Genomic DNA, 19067 nt, shown 5'->3' on the forward strand with positions numbered 1-19067 from the left:
CAACTGCTGACCACCTTTCTGTCATTATTAGATCAAGAGGAAAAATGTAAACACACTTTTCTTTACACCCTAGCAACTGCTCACAAGCTAGACAGCTAGTTGCCTCTTACGTCATATCTGATCAGAGTATTTTCCACCTCTGAGTTCAAAGATAAAACACTTGAACTTTAGGAATGCAAGAAAATGTTGATATAAAACTCCCGTAGTGTGATTAAAAAAAACAACAGCAACAACTGCTTGAAACAAAAGTCAGTGGGATGTTGGAGGAAAAGAACATTTGTGAATACATTTAAGGTTGCTCATTACAAATAATCAATAAAAGAAAGGAAATAATCCAGTGCAGGGACAAGAAAATCTGTTCTAAATTGTGAAAATCTTCCAAAATAACTCGCTCTTGAAAAAGAGATTCTGTCGCATTGTGGTTAAGCTGGATAGTGGAGCACTTGTATATTAAAGTCAAGGAGAAGATGTGCTTAGTGTTTCCATGCTGCGGAGTAAAAGCAGGCCTTTGGCATGGTTCTCAAAGTAATAAAATAGGAAGCAAAGATGAATTTCATGCAGAATGGAATTCTGGTCACATAGACGGCTTTGCCAACAGGGTCCCTGTCTGTTTTGGAGCATTCTGCCTTTTTGCTGCTTCTCTGCTTTACATGTGACCAGACGACAACGGGGAGAAATAAACCGAAGTAATGCACAAAACACACCACACAGATGTGACAGAGCAGGAACAAATGTGGTCACACGTGCCGAACAGTGACTTAAAAAATGTAGAATTATAATGGATGGTATGAAAATGAACTAAAAATTCCCCCTTATAGCTTTTCAGTTGCAACTTATATTTAATTAACCATCATTTTATTATGATTTTTTTTACCTGCTGCCGTGCGTCAAAAGATGAGGAAGGTCACCTTTTTTTCCATCAAAATATTTGCTGCATGTTTAAGTTCACCAGGTGCAGTCAGCACAGGGGTCAGAGGTCAGAGCACATCCTAGCCAGGAATCCCATCATGTCTGCCAGAAATCACAGGAAGCGCATTGTTCTCTATGGGGAATTACTTTATGAGGGCTTACAGAGAGGAATTACAGAAACATAGCCAAAGTGTTTATGTGATTACACGGCAGTAATGTCACTAAGTCTGACCTAATAAAAACTTCTTTGGTTTACTGATGCCATGAATGTTGTAGTTCTCATAAAACTGTTGTAGAGTTGTGGTTTGGAGTTGCTGTGGAGCCTCTGATTTGGAAAACACAAAGATCAGCAAATCCTGGCTGTTCCACTGAGTGTCCCAGAGTGTGTTATTATAAAATGACCTCTCATGTGACATCCAGCTGTCTGACACTTCAACACTGGTATTACAGAGAGTGGAACCATTTGCATTAATTTGTGTTATCATTCGGAAAACTAAACTGCAAGACACTTTCAGTATTTTTTTTGCGCCTCTTTGACTCATGATTATAAATTAGAAACCTTTGGGGAAACATTTGAACATTTGTCCACCTGGGCAACAGCACTCTGCTACAATAATTATATAAGGGTTGATGCTGTCCTTCTTAAGTTAAATGTAATGTATGAATGGTAAAAAAAGTAAGTAAGCATCATTTTATTATACTAACACTAATAATAATAATACTTTGTTGTGATGAATTGCAAAAGAACAAGCACTGAGTTGGACTTACCTCTTTGTTCCTGCCAGACTGTCTCTGGGACTTTGCATGTGAATGCTTCAGCCATTTGATGTATCCAGTGCGTCCAGATATCTGGTGAAATCAAAGCCAAGCATGTGCAGAACCTGAAAGCATAGATGAGTCCAGATGTTGCACAACCTCTGGAGTGATTAAAGTGATGACTTGACCAGATATGGTGCCTGCAGCTATTTTTTGTTCTCACAAATAGTAGAGTGCAGGTGTCATTGGGGTTTTATTTTGATCCCACCCTCCACACCCATGTAACTATAATGGCAAGAAAATGCTTTGACTAAACCACATCCCAGACCTATTTTTCACTGAGCCTTTATTGTTCGAGATCAAGTTATTTTCTTCCTATTTGAGTCTAGAATACTGTATGCACAGGTGGCGTCCTGCAGCTCCTGTACTTAAGGAGGTGGATGGTGGGGAAATACCACAGAATTCAGTGGGGGGTCCTCCATCTTAAAATTACACTCCAACACCTCTGTACACAGCAGCAGGAAGCAGAGAGGTGTTGAATGACAGGAGGACGACGAGAGAGGTCAGATCAAATGTAACATTTCGGGTTTGAGGTTTGAGGCTAGTTGTGGCAGTTGGGCAAATGCGGTGCAGTCTCTCCAATTAGGTGGATGAGCTAAAAAAAGGATGTTTAACTTCAGGGTGGATGCCCTTTGTTCCATTCATCAGCATATTACATTATTCACTACACTGCAGGGTTGATGTATGCACCTTTTTTCTCCAAGTGCTGCTTTTTGCTCACACATTAAAGGTTTGTGAGCAAATTGAGCGATACAGCTTTGGCCCGTCATTATTTGAGGAGAGTGGGTGGCAACTAATGACTGAACTGGTTTGCAATTGCAGGACTACCAGTTAAGTTCTGGTGTGTCTGGGAAATTTTTAGCACTTGCAGATCGTCTTGCTTCAGCTCGTTTAAGTCTAACAAGAGCTATTTGATTAATGTCTGACCAAGACATCCACTTTAGGTTCACTGATGATTCTAAATCATGAATGTGAGTGTGAATGCTTGTCCATCTCTCAGTGTTAGGCTGACAGTTTATCACAGGGCTATCTAAGGTGTACCCTGCCTCTCACCGTAAGACAGCTGGGATAGGTTCCGGTCCACCAATCCCAGCTTTCATCGCTGATCCGGATTTACGATTACTATAAATACATGAATTTGAGCTTTAGAAAAAATTTTTTCAACACAAACATAAGGAGAACATGTAAATTCAAACTTCTGAGTTGCCAAGTTGTGGAAAAACCCCTCGACCCGTCCCTAAAGAACCTCACAAAAGACTGCAAAAACAAAGCATAACTCACATCAGCACGCCAATGCAAGGACAAGGGTGCATGCTTAGCTCATCTAGTCAAGCAGGTAACCATATGGTGCAAGGCTCAATGCAGCGGCTTGGATTAGAGTTCAATCCAGTTCCTTTGCTGTGTGCTTCCTATTTCTTATATAAAACGTTGCTGTCTTGTGAAATAATGGTGACAACACCCAAAAAAGCATTTAGAAAAAAAAGCAAAAACAAGACTTCATTTGAACTTTATTTAGCACTTTTTGTCCTGGAGTTTTTTTTTATAAACATGTAGGAATTTCTTTATATAATAAATAAGCATAATAAAGAGTATTCTTGATTCATTAGAAATTAAGGCAAAACTGTCTAAATGTACTTTACGGCTGGATGGATGGATGGATGGATGGATGGATGGATGGATGGATGGATATTCGTTGAAAAGCAGGGTTTGCAGAAATCATGTTGGAACAAACACCAAAGCAAATCAAAAAGAATGGGAATTGATAAATGACTTATCAATTAGATTTCTTATTGACTGGCTCACTGGCTCCACTTGGAGAGTCACCACCATCTCTAAGGTCTAAGGAGCTTACAAGTAAAAGCGTCTGGACTTCTTTAAGTTGCTTGAATGACTGATCTGACCTGGATGACTGAGAACCTTCACAGACATATTGCCGTACATTTTGGGAGGAACACCCTCCAACTGGTGCGGGAGTATGAAAAGGAGTCAAAGAAATTAGCGGATTATAGGAACCATCTCCATTTCAACTTCAAGCAACTTAAAGAAGTCCAGAAGCTTTTTCTTCCAAGCTCCTTACACTACGATGACCTGGATGACTGAGAACATTCACAGACACCATCTCTTAGCAGCATATCAAAGTCATTACATTTGTGCAAATTGTATCTGTGCAGTGTGGCCAAATGTTTATGCATGCTGAAGGTATTTCCCCTCTTATTTGTGTTCAATGTTGGGGTTGTTACTGAAAAAGTAATGCATTACACATTACTTCTTACTGTTCTTAAGAATAATGCACTATGTTACTTAATTACTCCCCAGAGAAAATAATTTGTAACACAACTCATTACATTACGTTCACATTTCTCCATAAAATGACCTGAAACACACCATAATTACCAGTTAACAAAGTAAACCTCAGATAGCCAAGCGGGCTAACCCAGACATTGATATGTGTCTACTTCAAACGCTTTAACTACGTCACATCCAGTTTTAGAAACGTCAGTGAATCCAATGTTTGTGGGGGGTTTTGGAGGGCGAAGCTAAAATACATGGAAGAAACACATACTATCACGGGTAGAAAAACTCCACACAGAAAGGAGTCATTAGGGACTCTTTTTTTGTTTCTGACTAACCAATACATGATTGTACTGCCTATCTTATCAGTTTCCCCAAGTAAGAGATGTGATATAATTTATTCATGGTTTAAAGAAAGATATTAGTGGTAAGACATTAAGACAGAATTTACAGAGTTTTCTGTAAACTACTACGTGTTAATTCTCACATTCTGAAATGTGCAGGATGTACAGCTTAAAATAGGCTGTAAAGTAAACATGTGGGTGTTTGTAGGCAGCTGACAGAGAACAGAGAAAAATGCAGCCAGTATTAGGATGTCTAGTCTTTAATATTGCCACATTAGGTTTTTATGGATTATTACAATACTGGCCTGTCTAAGTTAACATGAAGGAGTTTATAGTCAGCTTCCTTTTGTTTTACAGGAAATGTTGTAATGTAACCAGTTAATTTATATTTGCTTCTCTCCATTTGACTGCAACAGGATAATAAGGAGTCATTCTATTTGCCATAAAATGATCTCCATAATCATATCTAAACACAACTATGTCTGGTCTGTCTTACTCTGTGAAAAAGCCCGGACACACTGGAAATTATATTGTTCCTCTGTCTTTTACAATAAACTGAGGGAAAGCTTGGTTTATTGCATGAACAGAGATGCAGCCACTGTGGCTCAACGGCCTAAGTCACAGGAACTCAGACATCAACAGTCAGAATGCATCACTCTGCATGACACCAGTCATTAGAAGTCACTGAGCTCTTGTTGTATTTCATCTGAGTGAATCTGAACTGTAAAGTGCACGTGAAAATTTACATGTATGTTTTCATCTGTAGGACACATGCATTAGCAAGCTTTTGCAGCCATATGTCACCAGAACTCTGAGGTCTTCTGTTCAGTGCTCGTTATCCATCCTTAAGTCTAAAAACTAAAGGGTCAGAGCCTTTGCAGATGTTGCCCTACACCTTGAAACTCTTTGCCTTCTGATCCATGATCTACAAGCTCAGTCGACTACAAAAGTTCAAAAAGAGCTTATTTTTTTGAACTGGCATTCAAGTAACATTCTTTTAAACGTCCTTGTATTTCTAACATCCTTGTGTCATGTTACTACTGGTCTTCATGTTTTTTTCTTTATTTTATTGTTTTTTGGGGGGGCTCAGGTTTTCAGAAATCTGTAGTTACAAAAATAGCAACAATGTAACAAATTCAGTACACACGTATATAATGCCTTTCAGTCAATGTCAAGGTTTGTGTCAACCTAATATTTGCATATTGCAAAAGAGGTCACACAGATCAAACTAAGGAGGAGACACCTGCGCCACATTCCTCATGAGGCCTTTATCATCGAGATGATGTTTGCCTCCATGCAGACAGAATGTACAAATCTGTCTGTGCTTCTGAGAAAGTAGGGCAAACATTCAACTGTGAGTAATTTTGATTGCTGTGCGCTGAATCTATAGAACTGAATAAATCTACTTGCGTTTTTGATGGATTTTGGTGGTGAGAGTCACTGCTCTCCATATATTGTGACTTGATCAGTGGTAGATGGAATGAAAAACAATAAAGTAATGAGAATGTTAACAACTATTTATTGTCTTAAAATACATAACAAAATAGTTGTGATGAATAAAAACAGCATTTTGCTTTGTACAACTATGAAAATGTTTACAGACAAGCAAAACTAATTGTACAAAAATATTGGTAACATTGATACACAATAACAAAAAAGATAAAAACAATAAAGAACATAACATCCTCACGTCAGTGTGCAAACCGTTTATACAGATGGACATGTGCCCCTTAATAAGGCAGCAAATCCTGATAAATTATTTAAATAGCAAATTTCTACAAACACACGCGCGCACGACCACACACGCACACAAAATCAGCGTCTCACAAACCGCTAAGACAAACAGGACAATAATTTATCTGCTAAAAACCGCATTGGACATACGTGATAAAGCAAAATAAAAAAACAATAAAAGAAATATCCCACCTTATTATAATTTTCACTGTAGTAAATCATGGGATTGGGAGCTCTGCTGTATTTGTAGCTATGTCATGTTATATTATTTACAGCTCATGCTACAGTAGCACTAAGATGTTAATCATTTCAAAGGAATATGAAGAAGTACTTATGTTTTTGTTTGATCAAATTATACAACAGCAATGAGGTAATAATTGTACATCAACGATCTCCTTTGTTTTTCATCTCTCTCTGAAGAAAAGGCACACGGATCAGATACACTTCATACTAAATAGCCCTGTCTGAAGAGTAACTAATTCTGGAGATAAAAGACAATGACAATATTATGCATCCTGTATCTAAGCGTACCTGATTTAGGGTCAATTTTCACTGTGATTGGAAGGATACTTTTACTTTTTCAAAGTACAAAAATTTTGTTTACTGCCTACACTGTAGGCAAAAATCAATAAATTAGATGTATTTACATTATTTCATAGCAAATTCCCCCAAAAGCTGAGGGAGCTAAATCTCTTCGATTTCTACAGTTAGGATCTGTATAGGGAGTATTTTGGAAGAAATTTTGACTATGTAGTTATAGACTCAAGCAATTTTTTGTAAAATATAATTATCTCCATCTAATCCTGAGAGTTGTTAAGACAACCAGATGATATCAAAAAAACCAACAATACCTGTATGTAAATGATAGTTAACATAAACCAGTGCTGTCTTGCATCGCATACTTCCATAAGGCAAGTGTGACAAAACGCTCACATATGGCATCATGAAGAGCCCAAGTACCCAGATAGGATACTCAGAACAGTCAGAAGATCAATATGAAATGCTGTACATTTCTCACCTGCTAGCTATCTCCAATTCCAGCTAGCTAGCTAACAGTAGCAGTTTTTTTCTAGCTTACACCAATCAGTGCATGTTATGGATTTGTCTGGTGTTTAGGTATGTTAAATTGAACTGTAATCTTCACTGTTGAGTAATTCTGTATTAAAAGAATCACCAAAGGCCCAAGAAGTTGCACATTTTTTACAAAACGTGTTAGCTAACTCATCAAATGCAACTGTTTTTTTTTTTTTATTAGGAACATGTTTTAGCATGTTCAGTTTGACTGAATTCAGGCATTACGTAAGTATGCAGTATACATACTGTGCTACTTGGAACTCTGCTCTTGGAAGTATTCAAATTGAGACAAACACAGTTCATAGTTCTTCTCTACGGAGATTCTGGGGTAGAAGATGAAAGAACTTTCTTGTTCCATTCATGGTTAGTCTTCCACATACATTCTGTTCATGAATGCAAACATTTATCCACAGCATCACATTCCCCTTATTTCTAACTTGCTCCCCTCTCAACAGTTTTCTTAAATCATTAACAACAAAAATTCCTACAAAATGTCATCTTCATTTTTTGAGTCCGCATAAGTTGTATCGTCCAGGATCTACATCCTGGTCAGACTGGTAAGGCAAAGGAAATATTCTTCTTTATTTCTTTGGGAAGTCCATCTAGAAAGTGAGGCAGAAAAGGCTGAAGAGGTGAGACGGAAAGAGAGAGAGAGACTTAAAGACTTGGAAGTGCATAGTTGTTTATGAGGAGCCATTCCTGCACAGAGATGAATGAGGTCTTTCAGAGAGCGGGTAAAGCAGTCAGAGCGGGGATAGAAAGGTGTTGGTGACCTACAGGCTTTGTTGGGTTTTTTTCACCTCTCCCTGCTCTTATAGATGTTAAGGATGGTGGTGGAGAAGGGGCTCTCTGATCCTCAACTGGCATTCAGCTGGTTGGTTTTCTTCCCAAACCGGCTTCAAGTTACCCTGAGGCTAACCATATGCCCTTCGCCCAGTCTGAGTGAGCATGCCCAAAAAGAAAGAGTTGCGGCAATAAATCGGTCCCTGGACTTTGCATGAGAATATAGAAGTTCATACTTTATACAAAAAGGTGCATTCCTCAGAGCTTCCTGCGCCGTACATTTATGCATCTGTCAAAAGGAAGAGACATAACATGAAGAGATTGCAGAGGGTTTGTTTAATGTCTTTAATTCTAGAGTCCATTTTAATACAAGAATGTCAATTTTAGTGGTTTTCAAATAAAACTTACCTCTGCATTCATACTTGAGGTCTGAGAAGTATACCATCTCTTGTGAAAAGACAAAAAGACCTAGCCTGCCACCTGCATATGTCTTGTCATAGATGCTACCAGAGTCAGCCATGATCTTCTTACCCTCATACATGACAACTCTGTGGAAATCAAGGAAAAATTAGACATCTGAATGCCAAACTCATGAAGGGCAACTACCTACAGACTCAAAATTATTTTCTGCCCACCGAATGTGTCCTGTTCTTGGTCTGTGGATCAGATGCCATCTGTAGGCAGTGAAGTCTTTCCATCCAATGTTCTTTGGGTCATGCCAGAGAGTGCGAACCTAAAGCGTGTGAAAAAACAATAAATAAAAGACATGAGTTTTTCTATTTTATTTAGGTTTGATTATCAAAAATAAATGTTTAAATTGTCCATGAAGGAATAGAAGTCCAATGTACCTGTCCTGGGGTGTTGCCTGTGTGCCAGAGGGCATTTCTGAGGTGCTCTCCTGGGCCGGTGGTGGAATTAACCACTTTGATGGACAGGCCAGAGTAACCTTGTGCCTTAGTTGGCTTATGTGACCAGTAGGTCTGTGTGATTTGCTTCCACATCACCACATAGAACCTGGAACTGGACTGGTAGCCAAACACAAAGCCGGCATAGTCATCATCCCTGTCAGTGTTGATGAAGAAAGTCCCACTGAAGTCGACTGCATTGAACTCATGGTAGCCTGAACAAAAACAGGTTGAAAAGGTGTCACGACAAGAAGTAAATAAAAAAGAAACTTTCCTGTTAGTCTTTGCAAAGTTACACATTTGGTCCAGAGAAATCTTTGGTACTTACCAACAGCAATGCCAGGGTCACAGTTAACAGTTTGAACCAGCTCTTTGCCCTGGTGGCGGACGACCCAGTTAGGATCAATCTGGGAGGTGCCTTTTGGATCCAAAGGAACCATCTGGAACTTGCGGAAGTCTGTCTCACTGATGTCAAAGTTCTCGGGACACACGTCATAGATGTCAGGCACATTGTCCTGATCAAAGTCATCTTTGCAAGCATCTCCACGGCCGTCACCTGAAAAATACACATTCCACATTATTTAATAATAATAATAATGATGATACCCAGGGTGTATAGATACACGTGTTCCAGCATAAAACTGCTTAGATGTATCGATGCTCACCATCAGAGTCCAGCTGATCAGGATTGAACACCAGCCTGCAGTTGTCTTTATCATCAGGGATGCCATCGTTGTCGTCATCATGGTCACAGGCGTCACCTTTGCCGTCCTTGTCATGGTCAGCCTGATTGGCGTTGGGAATATACGGGCAGTTGTCCAGGTTGTTCTGGTGTCCATCCTCATCAATGTCCTGATTGCTGTCGCACTTGTCTCCCACGCGGTCATCATCTGAATCCAACTGCAAAATTAGAGTGTTTAAACATCCTAGTTTACCTGGTTTATGGGGAAAATTGAGTATTCGCTTACTTGTACTCTATACACCACCAAATAACTGCTGCATTCATGTCTGAACATGTCTCTTTTGGCCTTTAATTGTGCGCTTCACTCTTTAAAAAGCACATCAGTTTAGACTTCCCCTCCTTCCCCTATTCTCCTCCTAATTCCTGTTGTTTAACACATTCCTCTTTCTCAGTGTAGCATGGCACAGGTGGACTAAGCAGGACTAAGACAGAGCACACATATAGCCCAAGGCAAGCCCATTCCTTAGTAATATCCAGCCTGGGGCCTCTCCCTTCACATTAGCCAGCTAACATCAATGGGTCATTGAAAAGACCCCTAGCCCCCCACCACGCCTTACTGAACTAATGTGCCCTTCAGCTGCATACAGGATTTACTCCACCTTTTACATGCCATGATAATGCTTCAGCAATTACTGAAGCCTGCTTTGACTGAAAGAGAGATATAAAAGAGAGCCCGGGAGATGAATGTGGATTATTGTTGCCGGGAAAGACTGAAGCAAATGGGTAACAGCAATGTGTGTGTTTGCTTTTACAAACCTGATCAGGATTATGTTCTAGTGGGCAGTTATCACACATGTCTCCCACTCCATCCAGATCTGTGTCTCTCTGGTCAACATTGTACACATAGGGACAGTTGTCCTTCTCATTCAGTATGCCTGGCATAAACGGAAATAAATTAGATGAAGAGGCAGCACAAAAGTAGAAAATATAAAAGCATAGTCTCAGAGTTATGGTGATTATTTTTATTTGCAGGTCTCACCATCTCCATCAATGTCCACTGCACAGGCATCTCCCTCTCCGTTGTTGTCGGTGTCTGTCTGGTCTGGGTTGCTATTGTAGGGGCAGTTGTCGCAGCCGTCACCCACATCATCACGGTCATAGTCATACTGCCTGGGATTGTACACGAAAGGACAGTTGTCCTGTTTGAAAAAGAGAAAAACGCAGTGTTAGAGAAAGAGTCAATGACAGTTTTTAAGGTGCTGCGGTTGTAATTTCCAACTCCCTCCCTGCCCATTTACAGGGAGGGAGTGATGCAGGATAAAAAGCAGCTTTATTTGTAGGCTCTCTCCTGCATCAAATGTTGGGATTAGCAGCACACAGCGCAGCTCCTTCAGAACTCCACCTCAGCACTGGAATTTGAGGTTTTGGCTCAGCCTTGGGAGAAACATTTGTTTTTCTTTTGAGCGCCACCCTCCTCTACCCTACCCCCATCTCCACCTGTCCTCTTATTAGACAACATGATGAATGCAAAAAGAAGATGTGCACAGGCACCGTTTCACACTTATTCCTTGTACAATCGTATTTCCTGTCTGGAAATGTTTACTCACCCTATCATCAGGAATACTATCGTTGTCATCATCATTGTCACAAGCATCTCCAATGCCATCCTTATCATAATCTTCTTGCCCTGAGTTCGGGAGGTTGGGACAGTTGTCCTGAATGAACAACAACAGAGTCAGTCTCAGCCATTATAAGCAATATTTAGATATTTTCTCTTTAACTCTGCAAAAACATTGACATTTCTTTGCAGCCGCTTTGCTACTACGTACTTTTTTGCAGTGGTAGGTGGCGTTTTCCACACACACCAAATCTGAATTGGGCCATCCATCCAGATCTGTGTCCTCTCCGCAGATATGGCCATTGCCAGCATAACCAGGTTTGCACTCACATCGGAACATGGGGTCAGCAAAGTGTCCAAGATAGTTACAGCGGGCGTTTTTGTTACAGTCATGGCTTCCATCAAGGCAGGGATTACGGGGTGAGCACACCTGTAGATTGAAGATGAGATGAATATCAGTGGTGAGACCAGCTCTGCATAGTTTAAATTCATGACATTCTCTCCTTAGAAAGGCACATATTCATCACAACACAGTATGAACTTTCCCTGTTATCAGTATTTGTTTAATAAATGTTGTCTCTCTTGCTCTGTTTTTGGCTTCAAACAGGAATCTACTTGCCTGCTTATTAGCAGCAGCCTGCTCCACACCATGGCCAAACGGCTGGGGTCCTGAGTAACGAGGTGGGCAGGGCAAACAGTTATAGCCTGGAACGGTGTTCTCGCAGCGGTGCACCCCATTAAACTCAAAGCATGCATCAGGAACCTCTTTGCACTGTTTTCAGGATAAAAAAAAAAGAATCACAGTTACGGTTACGATGTTGCCTGAATTCAAATATATGACTGTAGCTGCTTTAATCATTGAACAACAGCTAAGGAAGTTTTACCTCATCGATATCTTTACACTTGATCCCATTGCCAGTGTATCCTGCTGGGCACTTCCCACACTTCCAGGAACCATCGGGAAAACTTGTGCACTTGGCACCAGCAAAGCAAGGGTTGGACAGGCATCCATCTGAACACAACAATGCAGTCGTCATTATCAAAATCCTTCATATGTAACCTGCTTTTAATCTTAGTAATCTTAATCTTCCAGTTATGATCTCATTGAGATGGTACACTTACGTATATTTAAACAAAAACTTCCATAAATAAAACCTAAATTGAAGTGGATGCCAACAATAATGTTGTAAAGACTAAATTTAAAAAACATGAATAATAAAAAAATACCAAATACATGGAATATGTAGAACTCCTTTAAATGATGAAATGCCTCACCGATTGGGCAGGGGGTCTTGTTGCACCTCTGGATGTCCTTGGCTTCACCGACACACTCTTTACCGCCATACTGTGGTGCAGGATTATTGCACAGGCGTTTCCGGGTCTGTTGACCACCTCCGCAGGTGAGACTGCATGAATCCCAGGGAGACCAGGGACCCCAGTTGCCATTGACTGAAGAAGAAATGAAGAAAGCATGATCAACGTCTTCTCCTGCTTTACACAGTAGCAAAATCCAGCTGTAGTATGAAGAAACTTACTGGGACACGGGGACTTTGTACACGTTTCAGTTTGCCGGCCTTCTCCAACACAGTCCTTGCCTCCTAGCTGAGGAGTTGGGGAGTTGCAGAGGCGGATTCGGGTGATGACACCAGCACCACAGGTGACCGAGCACGATGACCATGGTGACCAGTGGCTCCAGCTGCCGTCCTGCTTGACTAAAGGCCACAAAACAAAGTCAGAGATCAGTTATCAAGAGCCAAAAAGTTGAACCACAGTGACATTAAATCATAAAAAAGTCACACATGGTGACAGACTAACTAAAAAACCAAACTAAACTACACATGAATTATTTTCTGTCAAGCACGATGTTCTTGTTGTTGGTTAAGTTAACTCACAGCGCTTGTCACACTCCTGGAGGTAACAGTCTCGGGTTTGCACAGAGGTGCCCTCACAGTTGTTATTGATACGGTCGCAAGAGCGCCCACGCTGCTGGATGCCACGCCCACATGACACGGAACAATGGGTCCATTCAGACCACGGCGACCAGCCGTCCTCTGCATAGTCGCTCGCTGAGCAGGAGGGAAAGGGAGAGAATATGAGAAGGAGGCGAAGAGGGAGACAATAAAAGAGCTATTGCAGCGAAGCAGCACCCCCTCGCAAACAGCCCCTAACCTTAAATGAGGAGGGGAAGCTCTAAAAGCAGTGGACTAATGGTCTGGATTTAGCTGGGAGACACAGCTGTTGCGAGCATACGTAGAAGACTAACTGGAGAAATAGAAAGGCCTCCTGTCCTCAGGATGGATAGGGATGCCCCACTGGCTTATGTTTTCCAAAGAGGAAACAGCTTTTGAAAACATGGCCCTGGGTCTGTAATGACTTCAGCAAGTGGCTGAGGCCGGGATGAATGCGGCTCCCGATGTTTACTTAGGTTTTAGGGAAGCATCGGAGCCAAGCCTGCCAAGGTATGAAGAACATGCCTCCTCCCCTCATGTAAAAGATGGCTTCACTAAACAGAAAACCAATTTTCCATTCCCCTTTAACCAATTTGGCAAATTGCAGCCATTTCAACTTGAAGATTCAAAGATGTTTTAGAGCACAAAGCGCCAATGTTCCAAACACATAAGCACCCTTTCATACTAATGCAGTTAAATCATCTTTAAAACTAGCATTTTTTTTTCTAATGAAGAGAAAGCTTTACATCAAGGGAAATATTTGTGGTTTTTTGTTTTATATGGCAACTAAAATAGAAACAGCTCGCTCAGGGAATGGTACAGTGTTAGCTGAAATGTCATACACTTTACGCTATGTGGACCATTAATGTAACATTTCTAGTGCAGGTTTGCATGCCTATAATTATTTTAATTACAGCGTGTCTTTGTATAGCTATGCAGGTCATAACAAAATGTGTTGGAGATCGTAGATTAGAAATGCTTACGTGTTCCACAGCGTGGGCAGCACTCCCCATCCGGAACAGTAGCATTAGCACAGGGGATCAGGGGGCAGGAGATCTTGCGACACACAGTAGCAGAGTTCTGCAAAAGCACAGAGATCAAATTCATTTTTAAATATTTGGATATCACTCAAGTTTTGCTGCAATTTTCCTCCAAATTCAGTCCAGGCACTCAGTCAAGTCCCAGTGCTCAAATGGAATTTGAAACACTGGGCCCTTCAAAACAGCGTCACTAATGTGGAGTTTGTGGGGTTGTTTAAACCCATTTAAATTAGTGCATGTTTGAAGATATGTTTTTAATCGAGGCTTCGCCTATGTACGTGCAACCATCTCATTAAATTCACTATTGGTCATTTGAGTTTAAACATGGAAGAATGAGTAAGAAGCGAGAGTTCTGGCTGAGAACGGGGACCCCTGCAGCCAACCACCTGCCGACTAGGTCAGGGGAGGGTGGGAAAGAGGCCAAAGTCCTAATAATGGATATGGGTTTCAGCATGGAGCCGGACTGGGCACAGAGCCCCTAACAAGTAGAGCCAGCCTGCCAGCACAACCTGTGAGGGTTCACTATGAATGACTCAGGCTTAAGAACTGCCTTTTGACTATGCATGCTAATGTTCTCTCTGCTGGAACTGATCACTGACAGGGAAAAAGGGGAACCTGGAAGAAGTAGTCTATCTGCACAGGAAGAAATAAGCAAATGAACCCACTGGTGAAATGCAGGAAGATTTCCTCCGAAGTATTTTACATCTACATCCTCCTGTCCACTTGTCAAAGCCAAGGTCTTGTTCTTAATTATGGGCAACGGATCACTTAAGTCCCTCAAGCCCCTCATGGCCACAGTCAAGTTGAACTTCTGACAGCAGACCTGTCATTACAACAATAAAGACTGTTGGCCTCCTGCCCAGTCGCCACACTACTTACTAATTACTGACCAGATCAGTTGTGTTGTGGTTAAGTGTGTCTGCCCCATTGCGGGTTGTCATCATAGTGTGTGTGTTTGTGTGTGTGTACATGTAGAGACAAGTCAGAGCATTGAGTAAGTCCTCCTCACACGTGTGTTTAAGTACTCAGGATGCAATAGACACTGGTGGGAGCGCTGTGGAGATCTCACCTGACAAGTGCACTCGGTGCAGTCATCCACGGTCCACTCGTCTCTGTTCTTGCGAACGATGCCATTGTGGATACAGACACCACTGTGAATTCCAATGCGGGATTTAATCAGCTTGTTTTCATCCGTCTGAGGAAAAGAGAAACAAGAAAAATAGACTTATGATAATGAGTTGTTAGCTTGATTGTTAAAAGAAAAAAAAATGTGAAGCCCATTTTAAAATTCACAAAGTAACAGAGATACAATTCTGAAGCAAATTCAGTGTCGGCACAGAGGAAAAGAATTATATGATGTACAGAGTAATAAACAGTAAAACTACACAGTAAAAACCATTTGCAGTTTTTCTGATACTGATTTGCTAAAATTACAGATGATTTTCTGTCAGATGCCTTCTCGAGTTTCATTCACAGTGCAGAGCTTCACGAATATTTAAGAGCTCCTTATCTCCTTTGCTTAAAACACAGACAACTGTACACACATCTGACGTACACACAGGCAAACAGATAACCAGCAAAGAGGCAGACGTCACTTAGGTTCTTCTACACTGTGTTCTGGGTTTGCTCCTTACCAGCTTGCGGAGTTCAGTGGACAGCTCCTTGACTACCACACCAAGACCCTTCAGCTCTTTAAACATACTGAGCAGGTCCTCGCAGGAGAAGCCACACACCATCTGCAGGTCTTCACCAGAATACATAACAGTGACATCAAAATCAATTTTTATTTCAGATTAAAATTATTTAATTCTCATATAGTTTAGAAAAGTTTGCAGACTGAGTGCATCAGATGCAGCAATGCCTACCTTTAGTCTTATGGCCACTGTACTCAGTTCTGATGGCCGAGGAGCCATTGAGGTTCCTCAGGACCATGGTGTCAGTCATGGCTGAAAGAGAAATACTGCTGTGAATCAGTATACTATTTCAATGGTAATATATTAATTAATAAGGGCGAGCATAATGCCCCGCAACAGTAAATTATACAAAAAAGTAATTAGTTCATTCTGCATAGGCTGGAGAACATACTGTGAGACCACAGAGCTCTGAGATATTTGTAAACTGGCATTCCTTTTTGGCATCTAGTAAACAGTTTCTCGGGCAGTGTTTGGTACAGAAATCAGCGGACAAACGGAGTACACGCAGATTTCTTTGATAAGGAATTGCTCGCACTTGGGAGTGCATGGAGCAGATGAGTGATTGGTAAACACTTTGAGTACTCACCGCTTTGGCATCCTTTGTTGCGTAGAATCGCTTCCAGAGTCGTTCCAAACACAAACCGCACGTTTTGTAGGACCCCCTGCAAGTATCAGTGTGCAGTTTAGGCACCGGTACACAATGCGAAAAGTTCATCACACTCAAAGTATTTGAAAAGAAATTCCTTCCTGACATATGCTGCTCCATTCTGTCAGCTCTCACCGTGAACTTGTCCTTCACGGCTCCCTTGCCAACCCTGAGCTGCGCGCTGGCCGGAGTCTCCTGCGTCAGGATGCTCTGAATTGGCGCATCCAGTTCGGCGGTGTTCACCTCATCGCATCCCACGTACAGCTTTGCCCAGTCCTCCTGCACGAACAGCGTGATATTCTTCCACTGACCCGTAGCCAGACCCACATCTTCGATGGAAACCACCTGCTGCTTGTTCTCGGTGGAGAAAACAATGTCCAAGGTGTTCGCTTTGCCGTTTGAGACGATCTCAAACACGGGTCCGGATCCATCCTTCTTCTCCACAGTCAGGAGGCTTCCCCTGGTGCGTCTGAACTGCTTAAAGTTGAGCAGTAGGAGGAAACCCCGCTCGGCATGGATGGAATCGATCAGGTCCCTAAAGGAGTTCTCGGGGACCGGGGGGATCAGGTCCGGGTTGAGGATCTTGTAGGCGGGGCTGTACGGGTCGTCTCCTTTCACCAGGGTCACCCCGTGGTTCTTGCTGGGGACTTTGACGAGCTCAAACAAATCATACACGCTATTGTCGTCTCGACTCTCTGCGGGTGAATAACAATAAGGAGTCAGCCTTTGTGAGGCAGTGCGCTGGATTTCTATTGTTTTCACTTTTAGAGTACTGCAAAATGTTTTTAAAGCCATACCAGCTCCTTTATATTTCTTTAAATTAAAAAACAAACAAGATTTTTTTTCTCATCTTCCACAAGAATCATTCTGACAAGTTTTAACCAGTTCAAACTGAGACAAACTCACCTGCGACTCTCGCAGCCTCGCAGGTCCAAAGCATCAATAACAAAAATATCCCCGGCAGCTTCATGGTGAAACACAACCTGCGGTCTGTGACAAATAACCACAAAACACACATCAGTTCCACTTTAATTTAAAGCATTAATGGCACTGTCAGAAATAGTCAGCTTGCGGCAGGTCATACACCTAAAATACAACTGCCCAAACAGCGATGGCTGATGCGGCTGCAAAAACACTCAGAATATTTACCACTCACCTGCTTAAAGCAGGAGATCCAAAGTAATAAAATCCGGAAAAATGTGGAGAAATCCAACAATTAATCCTCAAGCATGAATTTGTGACCAGCTGTTTTTATATATATGTTCAAATAAAATAAAGTTCCACTGCGAAAAGAAGGAACATAATTTTTTTTTTAAAAAAGATATGATTTTATTTTAGTTTTTGTTATATAGAAATTTCTCCCTCCGATTTCAGCCGCTAAAAAACAGCTTTTTAAGCCGAAGGGGGGACAAAGTGCTATTTAAATAGTTTGATGCCATTCCTAAGAAGTAGCCTCGTCCAATCACGGTGAGGCGAGAAAAGGGACGAGCTTATCCTCTTAGGGGAAAGAGAACTAGGGAGAGGGAGAGAGAGAGCGTTTTCCACTGCGGGACCAACTTCACTGCGTTGCCTTCAGAGTCTTAATGGTCCAGTGTTTCATCTCAGCGTCCATCCATCAGCCCTCACAGGCATTTCCGTCTCACAGCTACAGAAGGACGTGACACATTTATAGCGATGTGTTTCTAACATTCACAGTAGAAAAAAACAAGTCCTCCACAATGTTATTCTCTCATCTCTTCAACTGATAAAATTACAGCTTTTTGGGTAACAATATATGCTCTATCATATTCCTTTGATATCTTTATGGAAACTTTTGTGGATTCGGTTCATATAATGTCTGTTTTCAGACTTACTTCTGCTTTGAAGTTTTTATATGAACTTGTTATATTCCTCATACTAATACTGTGGTGTATTAACTTTAAAAAATACTATAAAAATTACGCAATGAACCACTTTTCTACCGCTGCTTAAACAGATGAAAGCCAGATGTCAGCGTATATTTCGTATGACTTGCTTCACAGATTATAAGCCTCAGTTTGCTGCAGTTCCAGAACCATCCGCTAGGAGCCGACGTGAGTTCACTCCAGAGATGCCTGAGGCATTTCAAGGTGTTGCTGCAGCACACCTGAACTGATACATTGTTTTCATTGCCATTTAGTTCAGAAGTATGTAATAAGGTATTATATAATTTATTTTAGCATATTTGGGTATTTCTTTAATGCACCAAGCATGAGGTCTAGGCTTGATTAAACAAGGCTCAACGAAACAGAAGTGTGGAAAGTGCGAATGACATATAGAAAACATATAAACCAGTATGAAATGATACAAATTTCCTTCAAGTAACTCTTCCCCGCCAGACCAAGCACAACTGTTCAGTTTTGTTTAAGATGGCCAGCTAACACGCTCTGTGTTCCTGGTTGAAGTGTAGAAGTGATGTTGAGCAACTATTTTAGCTGCTGTTCTTACATATAAGTAGCACCAATATTTTGCTATTATAATAAGCCATTAATAGTCGATAATGAACAGCGTAAGACTAATGAAAGCAGCTGTTCCTTATTTTTGGCTTCCCGGTGTAAACAGA

At 41.3% G+C, this 19067-nt stretch overlaps 1 protein-coding gene and 1 long non-coding RNA gene across 4 annotated transcripts in view; one reads left to right on the top strand and one right to left on the bottom strand.

Moving 5' to 3' along the window:
- The window catches only part of LOC116325272, a 71598-nt gene that overhangs the window by 40334 nt on the left and 12197 nt on the right, over positions 1–19067 (top strand). The window lies entirely within an intron of this gene.
- Positions 5858–17858, bottom strand: thbs1b (thrombospondin 1b). The gene is made up of 23 exons (XM_031746110.2): positions 17643–17858; positions 17393–17476; positions 16622–17181; positions 16427–16502; positions 16012–16092; positions 15781–15890; positions 15216–15341; positions 14090–14186; positions 13050–13223; positions 12693–12869; positions 12433–12606; positions 12042–12169; positions 11777–11929; positions 11369–11587; positions 11147–11254; positions 10579–10738; positions 10356–10474; positions 9523–9757; positions 9186–9413; positions 8801–9072; positions 8588–8685; positions 8361–8500; positions 5858–8241 (listed from the first exon to the last, which is right to left on the bottom strand). The coding sequence occupies exons 2-23, from the start codon at positions 17454–17456 to the stop codon at positions 8234–8236; spliced, it is 3507 nt and encodes a 1168-aa protein (XP_031601970.1). The 5' UTR covers positions 17457–17476; positions 17643–17858; the 3' UTR covers positions 5858–8233.

The sequence above is a fragment of the Oreochromis aureus genome, linkage group 15, assembly GCF_013358895.1.
Source record: "Oreochromis aureus strain Israel breed Guangdong linkage group 15, ZZ_aureus, whole genome shotgun sequence".
Classification (NCBI taxonomy): Eukaryota; Metazoa; Chordata; class Actinopteri; order Cichliformes; family Cichlidae; genus Oreochromis; species Oreochromis aureus.